The following is an 18,276-nucleotide window of genomic DNA, read 5'->3' on the forward strand; positions in this document are numbered from 1 at the left end:
TACTCACTGACCTGCTGTCCTCTCTGTTCTGTGGTGTGGTCTTCTAGGTGTGAATAAGGTTTTAATTTAGATTTGGCACACAGTCACCGTCTCTGTCTGTTACTGACGCCTGGCGTCTTAGATGCCTAATGCTTCCATGTAAACTGACGTCAGCACACAGGGGTCGGGCTTGCTTACAACTCCTCACCATCACTCCCATATGTGGTACAAGACCACTGCAGAGTTCAATGGCACAACTTACCAGCTCCTGGAAGTAGCTGCTGGAAAAGGAGACTCGTTCCCTTCTGGTGCTTGGGAGAATTCAGAAGTGCGGAATCTGTAGTTAGATTATCAACCAGAAATAGCGTTACCAAAGGTGGTGGTATCAGTGTTGTTATTTTTATTATTATACTTCTGTTATAAACTGCGCCCATTACAGCAGTCTTTTTAATGCCCTCTTCCCTTCTCTCCCCCTCCTTGTCCAGGTGGATATATCCGACATTGAGAGCGAGGAGAAGCGGGACTCTCTCTTCCTGGACCTCTTGGGCTCCAGCCGGAGCGCAGCGCACTTCCAGCACTTGGCCTTGCTCTTGGAGGCCTGGCCTCCCGTTACAAGTGTGAGCCTGTAAGTATGTCCCCGGCGGTCCTGATGAAACGCACGTTGCTCTGTATCTGATTTCAGGGTAACTGTATACCCCGTGGCTACAGGCAGTTCATTTTAACTAAATCCAGTGTTTTAGTCTGAACATCTAATTGCATACTTAGCTACAGAAGTTCCCTTTTGGGGAAAACTGTGAAGACGATTATTCATTCAGGTTTATCTGTTTAACGAGATGTTCTTTTTTAGAAACGCTCATGTTCCTAGTGGCCTTGAAACAGATGCCTGCTTTGAAGGATTTCTTGGCGCCTCGAGAGGTTGAACATGGCGGAGGCTCTATGATTTTACTGGTCTTGCTTTCAGGCAAAAACGCGTTGTAACTTATTGTTTTGAATTATTTTTTTCATCTAAGGCCTGCCTACGCTTTCCTGTAACATTTATTACCTCTGACTGACACTCGCTGAAGGGTCCGTGCTGGCTTTCAGCAATCTCGCGCTCTTACGTTTTGTAATTTACAGCTAGTTGCTTTCGCTTCTTTTTTAAGAGCTCGACAGTTAGTCAGCCTTTTATCTGTCCTTCAAGGTGCGCTGTTAAATTACCTTTTTTACAGACACTCAGCACGCTGTCATCTTCACATGTCAATGATTAGTGGAAAACTGTTTCTAACTTTCCTTTTGCGTCATGTGTCAGCGACGCAGTTCCCAATGAAGTGTCAAGACAGGCTCCCAAGTGGAGGGCTGTTTACATTAAGGACAATAAAACAACAACGTGATGCTTTATTCTGCTGAAAATCAAATATGGCATTACTTACACGTGTGTTAAGCTCTGGAATAATGCTCTCCCAGAACATGATCTAAGGCAGCCAGCAATAAATAGATCAGTATGTGCTGTGCATGCTCACGCCTTGCCTGATGGGGATGCATTGACCGCTTGACACCCAAAGAATTTAAATGTCATTGTATTTGAAAGTTCGCAGTGTGGCTCTAGGAAGTATGTATGTGTTTATAAAGTGCAATCCAAGTTCCTTTCTAGAGGCAGTGTGGGATGACTACATTTGAAAGGAAATGGTAAGGGGCTATTTGAATTTTAAAGATGTAGTGTACCTAGAAGAGGTTCTTTTTTTCAGCTAGAGGACGGTTTGTTCTTTCTAAATGTAACTTTTAAAGTAGCTCCGTGTCCGATCCACTGAAGATGTTTAGTTTATCTGGCAGATAGGAAGGGTATTTGTCCAAGGTGACCTTACAGGTGAGGTGAACTAACTGTTCTTAATCATAATGCTGGCATGGAAGGGAAGTGTGGAGTTCAATCAGGGTGGGGGTCAACTTTGAATTATATCAGGTCTCTGATGAAGCGAGTTGAGTGTATAATGCCTTTCTGTGGCTGTTGTGGTGCTGGTTAGCCCTGGATCAAGCAGTTGCCTTCACTGTGCAAGAGTACAAGTGCTTTGATGGGCCCAGTGCCTTCTTGGCTTCCTTAAATGAAAGATCGGCACACGGTTCAGAGGAAGAGTCTGAAAGCATTAGAAGAGACAGAATCGCATATGAAGGAAAACAAAAGGAGAACACAATAAATGTCAAAAATCATCTCCAGGAAAAGCGAGAGGCAAATATCAAGGATCAAGAGACTCTGTGCTTGAGAGAGGGAGGCATTCATCACATAACAAAGAATGCACCCTCTGGAGAAACCACGGATTACTGAGGAATGTATTTGTTTGCTAAACAGACTCTAGGGTATATATTAGAAAAATTGACGCTCTGGTGACCAAGTCAAGGCTGTGTAAAAGGGCCAAATGGTTAGGGCAGGCAAATCAAAGCTTTTCTAAAAGTGATATTTTCAGAATTGTGACTTAAAATCCGACTTTATCATTAAAGACGATTTTAAATTGCAATCTGTTAGGAATGTGGTGTATTATTTGATGTGGTTATGCGACCTCACTTTATAATACACTCATAGGGGCACATGCATCATTGTAGGAATTTGCATTTCCTAAATTGCGAAAATTAAGGAATCGCAATTTAGGAATTGCAAAATCCTATGCATCAAGAAATCCTAAAAATTTTTAGGATTTCTTAATTTTCGGAATTTGCGATTCCTTAATTGCGAATCGCAATTAAGGAATGGCATTACATTGATTCCTATGGGCCTCGAGGCCCATAGGAATCAATGCCGTTTTGCATTTCTTTTTTTTGGAATTCGCAATTTGTTGATGCATTGCAAGGGTGCAGAGGGGGGTCCAAAGGACCCCCCCTGCACCCCTGAAATGTATTTTAAAGTGCATGTTTCACACACACATGTCCTAAGGACATGTGTGTCTGTAACATGACACTTTCCAAAATGCATTTTTGTGCTTTTTTAAAGAATTTCGCAAATTAACACGAGGGTCAACCTCGTGTTAATTAGCACTTCCTATTTAAAAATTCGCATTTTTTTTTAAATTGATGCATTGCATTTAAGGAATCGCACAAATGCGATTCCTTAAATGCATTTGCATTTTTAGGAAATGCAAAAAAAAGCGAATTTTGAAAAATTGTTTCATGCATCCCAAAAACGTATTTAGGAAGTGCAAACGGCCGAATTTACAGATTCGCACCGTTTGCACTTCCTAAATAGGTTGATGCATGTGCCCCATAATGCCTACTTGTTGTGTCCAGTCAGGCTTGTTTTTTAAACCTTAACTCAACCCTGGGTAGCTGTGGCTTAGAGCAATCAGGCTTAAACAAAGGAACAAATGAAAACCATTTAGAAGCACAAAAACAACGAAATAAGATGATCACATAACATGAAGGAAATCTGACACCAGTTTATAAAAATAGATCTTATATTTATGAATTTTTAGACATCAAAACAAACAAAATAAACCGGAGAGTTAAAGTGGTATAGATTTTTAAAATAAATTGTAAATCACCATTTTAAATGCACAATTCCAGCAAGCATTTTAAGCAGAAAGTTTGGAAAGTATGAAACGATTGTAAAGTTGTGTTTGGCTATTCTGGCCCACTTTGAGTGACTAACTCTGGCAGGAAGAGGTTGATGGGCCAGTATGGAGTTGTAGAACAGTTACCTTGTCACCAACGCAGTCTCAAGTCCAGTTCCAGGCTCTGTGGGTGTACCACCATAGACTTTATTGGAGTGATCCTGATACAAGAGCTGCAGGAAGCTGTAAGATGCGGAGAATGTTGGGGCTACCTCTTGTTCCACGTTGGAGTCAGGATATCTTGTGGTCTCACTGCCAGTTTCCTGCCGCGTGGCCGATTCCACAGCCGATCCCAATGTACATGATCTTTTCGGGGCAGTTGGCGAAGTTGGAGCAGGTTGAGACCCTCAGAGAAGACATATTACTTATTTTCTGCACCTTTCTGGCTCACATTGGTGCTCCTTCAGGCCCCAAGCCTTTTAGGAGGCCTCCGGTTGAAATACTGCCAGCACATCCTATCTTTGTGCTATCTGTGGCTCCTCCACCTGTGGTTCTGCTCAGATCCAGCACCAAAATCCACGCCCATCCGTGAGACATTGACGCCAGCAAAAAAAGGACGATTGTGTCCCTAGCGTTCCATTTGACTCTTAGATGAATCCACCTCGGACTCGCCCAAGGTCGCATCTCAATGTACTACTGATGCTCCTGGCCCCAGTTCATTTTGATGTAGGCAGAACTATTTCCAGAACTGCGCCTCTGTCTCAGAGCCACGCTTCAGTGCTCCGCCAACTTTTCACCTTGAACTCTGACCAGAGCCAACCAGCCTTTAGGGATGACAATGATGATGAGGTTATTATTTTTCTCCAACATTATGAGGATGATAATTTGTATCTGGATTTACAGGATGCCAGTGGGTTTAACACTTCCTCAGACACCTGGGTTCTCCACCTGGACTACAGACCGAAAACAATGCCTCCTTTGCCATGGTGGTGAGATTCACAGCATAGGTTTTGGTCTTGCAGTTGCCCACTATGAAAGCCAGAACCAATGTTCTAACTTAGGTATTACAACCTGGAGAAAATTAATCCGAGCCTTTACTCCCATTTAACGAGGCCCTGACTGACAGCCTTGTGGGCACTTGCTATAAGCCCTGTTCCTGCCCTCTGCTAAACTGGCAGGTTGCCATATGACATAGACCAACACCAGGCGGCCCTTATTTTTTGACTCCGCACCCTAAACAAAAAGTTTAGTAGTTCAAGCTTCCACCAGTAGGGCGACCCAAATTCTTTCCCCACCGCCCCACCCCCCCAACAGAGTCAAAATTACTTGAAACCCTTGGGAAGTGGATGTTTTCCCCAACCCACGTTTCCCACCCATCACTCAATGCCATCTGCTTGCTGGGAAGCTATATGTGAGAATCCAGTCCAAATGGTTAAAAAAGAAATAGGTTTATTCAGGAATAGCACAGTACAACAGCTGATCTTCTCAACTCCTCCATAACTTCTGTCACTTGGAACGTGGAACTCCACGAACCATGGCAACCGATTACAGATGATATTTCAAGTATAAACTTCTTAACATACACTGCATTAACGAAACAGTAACCTAAGAAATAATAAAGATAAGCATACAACACATCTTATCCCTGCAAAAGTAACAAAATAGAAGAAAGAACAACAGTGAAATAAGAAGACTACACATAGTCCCTAAACCTAGCAGGAGAACCTATTACTCTTCTGCTGGTTTTCACTCTAGATTTGTTCTCACATCTCTTGAGCCCAAATGTGTTCTCAATGAGTACATCTCTCTTCCATTTGAAGTTGAAGCATTTGCAAAATCATGTTGACATTTAACAACTCGCCTGACATTCCATACCTTACCATCATTAGTGACAATACTATTCAAATGATCTTTGACTACCCTGCGTATGGGGCCATATTTGGAAGTACCCTTAACAGCAAAACCTGGCTTACGTATTCTTACAAGATCACGAACAGTAAAAGTGATAATTTTGACTTTGGATTTAGTATCATGATACGCCTTCATTTTGTCTTGATGATGTTTGACTCTCAAAGAAGTACTGTAACTCTCAGCAGGAACAGAACAATTGAATTTTTCCTTAATCCACCAAGGACATAATTTGGATGCAGGCGGAATGGACTAAGTTCAGTAACAGAATGGGAAGTAATCCTGTACATCCACAACCTCTCTCGTAAAACTTGCTTCCACTCGCTTCCACTTTTTCTAGCCCACTCCACACATTCCTTTAATACTCGATTAAACCTTTCCACTTGACCATTACCTTGTTGTTCATACAGGGAAGTGGTAATATGTTTCACACCACAAGAACAAAGAAAATCCTCAACTTCATTGAATTTCAACTGAACCCCATTATCTGTGATAAGAGTTTCTGGACTTCCTTCATGCGCGAATACTTCTCTAATAAATTATACAATAGTCTGAGAAGTAGCATGTGAAACAAACCTGACCTCAGGCCACTTGGAATGATAGTCTATTAAGACAAGGGCAAACAGAGCATCATGAGGCAGACAATAAAAAGGACCCGAAATATCAAACGCTAATTTTTGGCAGGGATTCTTTGGCCAAGCAATTGGTATCAAAGTAGCAGGATGAGCTTTCAACATTTTGTCACTGTTGATGCAAGTAGGACACACCCTAACTACCCTATCTATCAATTTGTCCATGCTGGGCCACCAAAAACCTGATCTTACCAGCCTCTTCATAGATGACATACCCAGATGACTTTCATGAGCAAGTTTAAGAATTTCATCTTGCATACACTCTGAGGGAACACACTTCCCACTCTTGAAAATAAGATCATTATCAATTTCCAAATCAGTAGACACTAGCTGAAATGACCACAACTCAGGAGGAATCATATTTACTGTAGGGCAACCTTCTAAAATATATTTACTCCAGTATTGGAGCTTTCATAGTTTCACATACCTGAATCATTCCCCGTCGTCAAGACGGGAGTCTCCGGTATATAAAAAGCAATGCTTAGCAGTATAGCCAACTGAAAAGAGGTCTAGGCCCATTTCCCTTTTGCAACCCATAACCTTTGTTATGTAAAAAAGGACCAAACTTTTCCCTTTGCCAATCAGAGCTCCTCACCCTCTAGAACACTCCTGAGAAAACATTTTGCCCCTCAGATTTTCTACTGGCACATTGTGCTAGGGAGTCTCCTTTGAGCTCTGGGTTGACTGTCTTTCTTGTATCTGTCGGGATCCATCTGTAGATTTTGCGGAGCATGCGGAGGGTGTTGAAGCAGGAGGAGGAGACGGCGTTGACTTGCTTGGTCATTGAGAGTGTTGAGTCGAGAATGATTCCCAGGTTGCGTGCATGATCGGTGGTTGTCGGGGTTGCCCCCAGTGCCGTCGGCCACCAGGAGTCGTCCCAGGATGAAGGGTTGGAGCCGAGGATGAGGACCTCCGTCTTGTCCGAGTTCAGCTTCAGACGGCTGGTCTTAATCCATTCGGCGACAGCCTTCACTCCTTTGTGGAGGTTGGCTTTGGCGGTGATGGGGTCCTTGGTGAGGGAGAGGATCAGCTGTCGTCGGCGTAGGAGATTATGTTGAGGTCCTGCTGTCGGGCTACGTGTGCGAGCGGTTCCATGTAAATGTTGAACAGTGTCGGGCTGAGGGACAATCCCTGGGGTATGCTGCAGTTGATCTTGGAGGCTTTGGAACAGAATGGGGAAGGCGGACGCTCTGGGTTCTGCCGGAGAGGAAGGAGGTGGTCCAATCTAGAGCCTTGTCTCGGATCCCTGCGGCGTGGAGGCATGCGCGTAGTGTGCTGTTGCAGACTGTGTCAAAGGCGGCAGAGAGGTCTAGCAGGATGAGTGCTGCAGTCTCGCCGTTGTCCAGCAGGGTCCTGATGTCATCAGTGGCAGCGATGAGGGCAGTCTCGGTGCTGTGGGTGCTGCGGAATCCTGACTGGGAAGGGTCCAGGATTCTGTTTTCTTTGAGGTATGGGGTTAGCTCTCTGTTGACGGTTTTCTCGATGACCTTGGCCGGGAAGGGGAGCAGAGAGATGAGCTGGAAGTTCTTGAGGTCTCTTGGGTCTGCCTTAGGTTTTTTGAGTAGGGAGTTGATCTCGGCATGTTTCCAGATCTCTGGGAAGGTCGCGGTTTCGAGGGAGAGATTGATGACGTTGCGCAGGTGGGGTGCGATAGAGCTGCTTGCTCTGTTGAAGCCGTGGTGCGGGAATGGGTCTGACAGAGAGCCGGAGTGGATTGTGCGCATGGTCTTGATGGTGTCATCGATGCTCACGCTGCCCAGGCTAGCAGGGGGTCGTGGTCGATGGTGTGCGGAGGGTCTGTTCTGTTGCTGTCTGTTGGGGCTGTCTGGGTATTGAAGCTGTCATGGTTGTCTGCTATCTTACGGTGGAAGAAGGTGGTGTGGGAATCACACAGGGCTTGCGACGGTGGGATGTGGTTGGCGTTTGAGCTGGCTTTGGAGAGTTCCTTCACGATGTTGAAGAGCTCCTTGCTATTGTGTGTGTTGTTCTCGAGGCGGTCTTTGAAGGAAGTGCTCTTGGCCGCCCTGATGAGGTGGTGGTGGTTGCGGATAGTGTCCTTGTGTGCTTCGTGGCTGTCCGGAGTTTGTTCACTGTGCCATTTCTTCTCTAGTTTCCGGCAGGCTTGCTTGGAGGCTAGGAACCAGCTGGCCCTTTTGATGTTGTCTCTGTAGGGAGTTTCTTCAGCGGGGTGAGGGTGTTTTGGCGCAGTCCTCAATCCAGTGTCTGAGGCTGTGGGCAGCGTCGTCTGTGTTGGAGGGTTCGGTGGGTGGGCTGAGAGTGAGGTTTGCGTGTAGTTGGTCTTCGGAGATTTTGCTCCAGCAGCGGTGGGGGATCTGTTGGGTGCGGTGGTGTGTGGTGGGCTTCTGGAAGGCGAAGTGGATGCAGCGGTGGTCGGTCCAGAGGAGTTCGGCGGTGTGGCTGATGGAGACGTGCAGGCTTGAGGAGAAGACGGGTTTGAGCGTGTGGCCGGCGGATTGGGTGGGCGTTGTGACGAGTTGCTTCAGTCCGAGGTTGGCAAGGTTATTGATCAGGGTTGTGGAGTTGTTGTTGTTGTTCTCAAGGTGAAAGTTCAGGTCCCTGAGGAGGATGTAGTCGGTGGAGGTCAGGGCGTGCGTGCTGAGCAAGCCGGCGATTGAGTCGCTGAACTGGGGGCAGGGTCCGGGGGGTCGGTAGACGAGAGTGCCTCTGAGGGTGGAGTTAGGGTCTGTGTGGATCTGGAAATGCATGTGTTCGGCGGTGCTGAGCACGTCGTCTGTGCTAGTCGAGACCCTAATGCTGTTCTTGTGGATGATGGCGATTCCTCCTCCGACTCCGTTGCTGCAGTCTCTGCGGGTGATCTTGTAGCCGTCTGGGATGGTGCGTTGGAGTCATCAAACCAGGTCTCTGTCAGGAATTCAACATCCGGGGATGTGGTGTCGAGCAGGTCCCAGAGCTCAACGGCATGCTTGCGTGCAGACTGGATGTTCAGTAGTATGCATCGGAGGTGGTTGGTGTCTTTCTTGGCGGGTGGTTCATCGGCTTTGAGGCTGGTGTAGCTCCAGTTCCTTCTGCCATTTGATGATGGTAGGGCTGAGAGGTGGGACTCCACTTTCTATTGTTCAAGGAGGACGTTTCTGGACCAGACCTGCCCTTTCGTTGGCCCCTGATTAATGCTTCAGGAAGGCTGATAACAGCCAGGGTCAGCTATTCATTGTGCTCATGTTATTGGTATTTCTTGTTTGGAGATAGCCCCAGTGCTACCTGCTGTGAGTAGTAGAACTATAACTAAGGCTGTGTCTGAAGAGCATACTAGAAAAGTTGAAAGGGAACCACCTAAAAAAGAAGCATCCAAACCAAGAGCTTATTAATAATATGCTCTGCAGAGTACTATTAAATTCTGTGTGAACAGCACTTTGTCCTACAGCCAGTCTGCTAGAGGTGGGGGCTGTTCCCTATTCACCTAAAGGATAAGCACGGGAGTTGACATTATTGAGACTGTTAATTTCTATGCTCTTGCCCATCACACTATCTCCCTGAGAGGCCTGTGATGGCCTGCCATTGCTACCCTGATAGTCACATGCAAAAAGAGTTCTACAGAGCCATAGTAGGGCAGACCCTAAGACGCCGTAGGTAATTATAGAAAAGTTTGAATCTTTCTGTGTGTTTATACACATTCAGAGCTACTGCACCTTTTAAAAAAAACAAATGACAGCATTTTTTATGTTATATTTTGCACCGTAGATTCAATCTTTATTCTTCATGTTTGCAAACTTGCTCTCTCTTTTATGTGAAAGTGTTACACACCAAGGATTTAAGTGGTTTGTGGGAAAGGTGATGGTGTGAACATGTAATATAAGGAATAAAAAATCCCCTGATGTATGTGATAAGGATATTGCAACCCAGCTTGGAGTTCCATAACCTCAGCATTCAGCCTTGCACCCCTGTATGATCATTGAACTTCTCAGTGATTTGCAATATCCTTATAATGAACATTAAGGGGTAACTAACTCTGTAATAGTTAAGGCTATGTCTTCTTGTTGAAGTTTTTAGAGTTTAGGATTTGATTTAGGCATTTTGGAATAGGGTTTAAAGCTTACGCTAAGACTTTAAGGCATTAAACATCTTTTTCTTTGGCTCATACCTATAGGTCAGTGGCTCCCAAACTGTGCGCGACGGCGCCTCGGTGCGCCGTTAGAACTTGCCAGGGGCGCCGCGCACGTCGGTGCGCCGTTAGAACTTGCCAGGGGCGCCGCGCACGTCTTGGGAATGTGGAAAAGAAAGTATGCTCTGAAGAAGATTTAATGTGCGAAGTGTGTACATTGACTCTCTGCAGCCCCGAGAACCAGTACAGGACCACAGCTTTCTTTAAGAGCTGCGGCAAGAGTGTGGTCGGAATGGGACTTTAAAACTGTTCTAGCGCTGATTGGCAGAGGTTCATCAGCCTTATCTTTGCATGGTTTAGGATTAGCAACAGAGAACAGATTTGTCAAGCAAAAGGCAGAGTGGAGCAGCAGGGGCTCTAAGCAGGGGGGACATCAAAGCCTCATTAACATGCAAATGGTCTTTTAAAGATCTGTGAAGTGCTGGGGTGCGGCTGTGTGTGTGCCCGGTAAGCTGTCTCATCCCGGGCTCACAAACACGAGGGGGGAGGGGGGCGGGGGAAGGGGTGAAGTCTTTTGAGCCCAATGGGCGTTGCGCACCTGGCACCCTTGAAGTGTGAATCCCCCTCGAGCAGGTGACCTGCCGACTAGGTGAGAGCACTCATATGTCCTGAAGTCCTGAACACTTTACCCATTTCTCAAAGTGCATTTTTTAATGAATGAGCCAAAAAAAGTAATACCGCACAAACATGAGGCACTTTGATGCATTAACTTTAGCTATAAATTCGCAGACAGTGGAGACTGGCGCAGCTAAGGGAAAGAATAAGTTAGTAGAGGAAAGGGGAAAACTGTGCTCGCGCCAAACGACTTCACTGGCCGTCTTCTTGATGACGTCAGTAATCAGTCTGAAAACATATTCTCACCTAACCTCTGTAGTGCCTGAAGGTCCACATAGCTTAGTGATAAACCCTATTCACAGAGCCGCCAAGAGACAAATACGTTTCTGGTGTGTACCATAATAACGGGCCTCGGACGAGCGGGCTGTTCTTTTCAGATCCCTGTGCAAATTACTGTTTTGGTAATTATCACATTCATATCAATTTTCACCAGTTACATTTCGGCAAGTGACCCCTGTCAAATTTTACTGGGGGGAAATGAAAGGTAAATACCAGCAAATGTGGAATTTCTGGCACAGAGCACCAAAATCCGCAAGTTATGCCCTATTAAGATGTGTGAAGAAGACCCGAGAGGCACCCCAGAAGTGTAAGCGCTCCAAAGCTAGGAACTTGTCTGATTGCGAGGACGTGAGAAAAAGACACTCCTCGGGTGTACATCCCAGAGGCGCCCTTCTGCAGATGAATAACCCTTCCTCTGCCAACCATAACTCTATGTCTGAGAGCCCCAGAGCCTCCACCGCCCTGTGCTATGAGGGAGAAACGCTCTGACCCGGTTTCACCCCTTTAACGCACATCTGGACTGGGTAAGAGGGTTTTTAGTTCCTTTTCTCATAAAATGCTTTTACTTACAGATCTTTCCCTCCAGGTCCTTCTGCTAATATATATTATTTCTTGTATGTAACCCAATTCTTACTTTATGTCCCCAATTAAGTTATATACACATCTTTCTGGTGTTGAGAAAAGTGATTTACTTATTTTATCTTCTAATTTTTTAATTGCTTATGTAAAGCACTTTTAATATTTTGATCATGTTTGAGGTCTAAAAAACGACATGAATAAATAAAAAATCCTACCCCAGGGCTCCACTGTACCAAGACTTTCCCCCACACACCACCCTTACCTTACTGGTTTCTTTCCTTTCACAACAACTCTATCATATCACAGCTGTGCCCAGCACTGGCCTTCTTACTTCGCACGGTCTTCTGTCGCCACAAATTTCAACTTTACCTTTCCCCCTGCATCTCTTCGAATTTAAATTATTCTCCATGACATTCGAGTGTAGTCTTAGATTTCAGTGCCTTGTGCCCTACAACACATTTTCAGTGCCACATTTTGGCACTGGCCTTCTCTAAACACAGAGACCTCCAATACCTCTAAACTTGGTGTTCAGCAGCTTGAAATTATTAGCATGGGGATTGTTGGAATGGGAATGTTGCCCGCATAGAAAACATGTAATGCAGGGTGCAGAGCCTATGTTGTGACTTTGAGGGGTGCACAATGATTGCCCTCATAGCAGGCGTAGAACAACTTTCCATGTGCTGGATAAGTTACACAGAGAGGTGGTGCCAGCATCCTTGGCTTTTGTAAATCGGTTGAGTGACAAGACATTTTTATCTGTGCCAGGGAGAGTGTATGTAGTGTACCAACACCTCATGCAAATTTCTGCCTTACTGTGAACCCTAGATTCTTGTTGTGATATCATATGCTTGCATACAGTGTGTGTATGTGCAAACAACTACTTGGTGCAAGTTTGTTAGTGTGTGTATGGTGAGAATTCTGTACTGGGACCAGTGAGATATATGTTGGATGGCATCTTGTTCAACACAACAAGATGGAGGGTTGATAAAGCTTTTGCGGACAGTGGGATGTATTTATTGTGGCTGGAATGCAGAGACACAGACATTGATGTGAAGGAAAATGGAGACAGGGCACCCTTTTAGAAATTAAATGAAAGCCCTGTTAGTAAAGTGATGCTGATAAGTTCTTCTGGAACACTGCTCTTCAGTGAATGGTAGTGGCGAAGGTGGGACTGAAGTTTATGTTGTTCAAGGTGATGACGTTTCTAGAAGGGGCTTGTCCTTTTGTCTGTCTCTAATCATTGTTACGGGAAGGCTACTAACTGCCAGGTGCACATAACTCACTTCTTTGTGCCAGTGTTTTATACTCCTGCTTCGAGCCAGCATCGTTGCTAACTGCTTCTAAGTACTGAGCCGAGGCTGGGCTTACATCCCCCCACCCCCACCAAATCAAAAAGTAACATAATGGGGAGCCGCGGCCAACAGCCATTGGGTCAAGGGAGCCGTAGGTCAAAATAGTTTGGGAACCACTGCTATAGGTTTATGTTTAGGGCGTTAGGCTTAGGTTTAGGAAGGAGGGCGTAATCCATACCAAAGTTTCAGGATATGCAACACAAAAAGATGATGGATGGAATGTTGAACAATGTCAAACGTTCATCTCCAGTCAGGATAGCCATAGACTGTGTAGATATGTGTTGGAGGCATGTGGGCTGCTGAATTCATATCTTTGCATAGATCGCCGCCTAGTGTTGGGTCCGTATGTTTGCACGTTGTTGTCCTGGAAGAGTCTTCGAAGTATCACGAGATAGACGACTCCTCCCCTGGACTACAGTGCGCATGGGCATCTTCTCCATCTTCAGATAGTTTTTTTCCACCACTGGGTACGGATGCTATTCCTCAACTCCAACTTCGGAACCGAAACTTTTCAACTTTCTAAGGCAAAAGGCCTTCTACCTCGACGGTATTGTTCTCGTTCGGTAAACCTTTACTCGATAACTATCCATCTCGATCCAGTCGTCGACGCGGGCCGTTGGGCATTTTCGACGCCACGTGGGCCTGCTGCCGATGGAAAGGACCCCATTTAAATGGTGCCCACAATGTCTCTCCAAGTTCCCACATACATACACATATAGTATGCAACAAGTGCCTCTCTCCCGAGCACAACAAGGGAAACTGTCCAGCCTGTGCTCAGTTCCGGTCGAAGAAGACTATCCGGAACCGAAGAGGCGCTAGGCAAGAGATGCAGCGGCAGGCACCGGAACTGGAGAACATTTTCGAAGACGAACGTGACCTCCCACAAGCGGCGGACTCCGACCTAGAAATTGTCACCGTAGAAGACCAGTCGGACTCCGATGACCATATCACACCGGGGCAAACCGTGAGTGCCACGCCCTCTACCCCGCTTTCATCTCGAGACAAGGCTCCGGTCGAAGCATCGCCTAAAGGCCTTAGCCGATATCGACAAACTCCTTCAGAGGCCCGCCTTCCTGCTCGGCTCCGAAGACCAAACCCAAGCCTTCTGAGACCCCGGGAACGAGCTACACTCTTCCCAAAAAGGCCGCCGAACCGAAAAAGGTTGTTGAGCCGAAAAAAATCTTCGAAACAAAAAAGGTCGTCGATCCCAAGAGAATAGACGACCCGAAAAAGGATGTCGAGCCGAAAAAGAGTGTCGACCTCCCAAAAACAGGGCACACAAAAATTCCTGGTGACCCGAAGAAGGCAGCTGAGTTGACGAAAAAAAACGGTTGATCCGAAAAAGGTTATCGAACCGAAAACGCCAGTCGATCCGAAGAAAGGTATCGACCCGAAAACACTGGTCGTCGAACCAAAGAAGGTCGCCGAACCAAAAAAGACAGTAAAGATGAAACACGTCGAACAAAAGGGAGTCGCTGACCTGAAAAAGGTCACCGACCCGAAAACAGCAGTCGAGCCAAAAGAAGCTCCACAGCCGAAGGCCCTCGAACCAAAGACTCATAAACAAGTGACTAATCCAAAATCATCGGCGCCAAAACCACGGACAGTTGATGAAGAACTTTTCCACCCTGATCCAGTGGAGGAAGAACAACCTAAACGGTATATAGACCCTAAAACAGCACGGTTGACAGTTTACCACAGGAAGAAGAGACCTTTCTACACTGACACTTCTTCCCCTGTTCCTCCAAAGAAGAAAGACTTTGTAACATCTCCCTCAAGGCCTTTCACTCCTCCTTCTTTCTTTCCTGAGATGTCTTATGTACCTTACTCTCCTTCACATTATGATGAGACAGAACACATAGGGGACGATCCTCAAGATAACTTTGTAGACTCTGAGGATCGGGATGTACAGGATAACACATGAGATGACCAAAATGATCCTTATGATACATACGACCCACAACCCATTCCTGACACCTCTAAATATCCTACAAAGCCGTCGCCTACTGACGACATAATTGTCTTTAACCAACTAGTGGATAGGGCAGCTAAATATCATAATGTAGACATGCATACTGACCCAATAGAAGAGAATTTCCTATTGGACACTTTTCCTACTTCAGAAAAAAGCGTACGTACACTTCCTATGTTAGAGGGGTACTAAAACACGCGTCAGACATATTTAAAGATCCAGCCAGAGCGCGTGTCCTCAATCCCAGAATTGAGAAAAAGTATAAGGCAGCCCATACAGACCCTTCTTATATTAAATCACAGTTGCCTTTAGACTCGTTAGTGGTAGCAAACGCTCGAAAGCGAGCTAATTCACAGACAAGAGGAGATGCTCCCCCTCCTGACAAAGAATCAAAGATACTAGAAGCCTCAGGTAAAAGAGTGGCATCCCAAGCAGCAAATACTTGGAGAATTGCAAACACACAGGCTCTATTAGCACAATACGATAGAGTCCATTATGACCAGCTGGAAGGTTTACTACAAAACCTCCCAGAATCATTCAAATCTAAAGCTAACAACCTAATACAGGAAGGCAAATTTATAACAAATACTTCCATAAAATGTGCACTTGATGCAGCTGACACAGCAGCTAGGTCTATTAACACTAGCGTATTACTACGCCGGCATGCATGGCTACGCATTTCCGGATTTAAAAATGAAGTGCAGTCAACCATCCTCAAACAGCCAGTTAACCAAGATTTTCTGTTTGGCCCTGCAGTAGATACCATCTTGGAGAAGATGAAAAAGGATACTGATACTGCTAAGTCAATGGACGCACTTCAGTTCCAACAATCCAGAAGTTCCTTTCGTCGCTCCTCCTTTTGAGGCTCAGGTAGAGGCAACACATCACAAACTTCCTCTACATTCAAAAGTAATACCCAGAGCACCTTTAATAAAGGCTCCAACAGAGGAAGTTACAGAGGCAATAATAACAAGGGCAGAGGACGTGGTGGCGACAACACCAGAGCCTCCACCGCCACCAAACAGTGACCTGCTCACACTCCCTCCAGACCACTCAACACCGGTCGGAGGCAGACTAACACAATTCCTACCAGTCTGGAACGCAATTACCACAGGCAGGTGGGTGAGACAAATTATCCAGTATGGTTATTGCCTGGAACTCACTTCTACGCCACCCAACATACCACCCAAACACCGTCCTATGTCCAAGGAACACGTCACGCTGTTACAACAAGAGGTAACATCCATGCTAGAAAAGGGAGCCATAGAGCCAGTCCCTTTTCAACACCAAGTGACAAAAGTATACTCCCTATACTTCCTTATTCCCAAAAAGGATGGGTCCCTCAGACCAATATTGGACCCCAGACCTCTGAACCAATACATACTCTCAGAGCATTTCCATATGATCACTCTTCAACAAGTACTCCCGTTACTCCAACAAGGCGACTTCCTCGCTACATTAGACCTCAAGGATGCATACTTTCACATACCTATACATCCAGCTCACAAGAAATACCTCAGGTTCACAATAGAAGGTCAACATTATCAATTCAAAGTTTTCCCCTTCGGGGTAACTACAGCACCAAGGGTTTTCACAAAATGCCTAGCAGTAGTAGCAGCACACCTAAGAAGGCAACACATCAATGTGTTCCCCTACCTGGACGATTGGCTCATGAAAGCCAACTCATACGCACAGTGTGCAAACAACACATCCCAAACAATTCAGCTGCTGTACAGTCTGGGCTTCTCCATAAATTACACAAAATCCCATCTGCAGCCCTCCCGCATACAACAATAACAACAATATCTGGGGAGCAACAATAGATACCTCAGTGGCAAAAACATATCCAAATCCAGCCAGGATAGCCAACATGCAGTCTCTAATTCAAAGATTTCACCCACAACACTCCTTGCCAGCTCGAGTGTTCATGCAGCTTATAGACATGATGCCCTCCTGCATATTCATTGTCCCTCATGCCCGACTTCAAATGCGTCCATTGCAAGAATGCCTAGCACAGCAGTGGAACCAAGATCAAGGACAACTAAAAGACCTAGTGTTGGTAGACAGTCGCACTTACAACTCTCTGCAGTGGTGGAACCCACAAAACCTTTCCAAGGGGCGACTGCTCCAAGAGCCGGTTACACAGGTAGTGCTAACAGCGGACGCATCACTGACAGGTTGGGGAGCCCACCTACTTCAATACACAGTCCAAGGGCTCTGGACAGTCAAGCAGAAGACACTGCATATAAACCACTTAGAGTTGCTAGCAGTATTTCTAGCGATGAAAGCCTTCCAGAAATACTTGTACAACAAGGCTGTATTTACCCAGACTGACAACATGACAGCAATGTACTACATACATAAACAGGGAAGGCCACACTTTCCGCAGCTGTCTCACCTAGCCCAGAGCATATGGAGGTGGCCAATTCCAAAAAAACATCTTTCTTCTGGCAGAACACCTCCCAGGAATAGAGAATTAGATCGCAGATCTACTAAGCAGACAAAGCCAACAGATTCACCCTCAATTCCTACAAACATTTTTCAAAAAGTGGGGACATCCAGAGATAGATCTGTTTGCCACAAAAAAAAACTCAAAATGCCAGTCCTTTGCCGCCAGGTTCCCACACCCGTTGTCACAGGGCAATGCGATATGGATAAACTGGTCAGGCAGATTTGCGTATGCTTTTCCGCCAACCCCACTGATTCCATTAGTGGCACGCAAACTAAAGCAACAGTCCTTCACAATGAACCTAGTTGCTCCCATATGGGCAAGACAGCCCTGGTACACAACACTCCTAGAACTCTCAGTAGTCCCTCACCAAAGGCTGCGCCTATCGCCACAGCTGTTAACACAGAACCATGGAGAAATCAGGCACCCAGATCCCAATCAGATGAACCTAGCGATCTGGCTCCTGAAGTCTTAGAGTTCGAATATCTTAACTTGCCTCCAGACTGTATGAACATTATCAAGGAAGCAAGACGCCCAACTACTAGAGCATGCTACGCAGCTAAATGGAAAAGATTTGTAATTTACTGTAATAATAACCAAATCCATCCATTAGATGCCTCCATCCAAAACATAATATGCTACTTATCTTCAAAGATGCAATCTAGCATACTCTTCAATAAGGCTACACCGTGCTGCTATGGCAGCATATCTCCAGAACAGACAATATCTGTCCCTGTGCAGAATACCACCTATCAAAGCTTTTATGGAAGGACTTAAAAGAATTATCCCTCCAAGTCATCCACCTTCGCCAGTCTGGAACTTAAATGTAGTACTTACCAGAATTATGGGGCCACCTTT

At 45.7% G+C, this 18,276-nt stretch overlaps 1 protein-coding gene across 1 annotated transcript in view; it reads left to right on the forward strand.

Moving 5' to 3' along the window:
- The window catches only part of LOC147707147 (NBAS subunit of NRZ tethering complex-like), a 782,701-nt gene that overhangs the window by 591,373 nt on the left and 173,052 nt on the right, over positions 1-18,276 (forward strand). The window contains exon 7 of the mRNA XM_086925629.1: positions 465-604. Coding sequence (XP_086781755.1) covers positions 465-604 — 140 coding nt within the window. The remainder of the gene's footprint in view (positions 1-464; positions 605-18,276) is intronic.

The sequence above is a fragment of the Lissotriton vulgaris genome, chromosome 6 (assembly GCF_964263255.1).
Source record: "Lissotriton vulgaris chromosome 6, aLisVul1.2, whole genome shotgun sequence".
NCBI lineage: Eukaryota > Metazoa > Chordata > Amphibia > Caudata > Salamandridae > Lissotriton > Lissotriton vulgaris.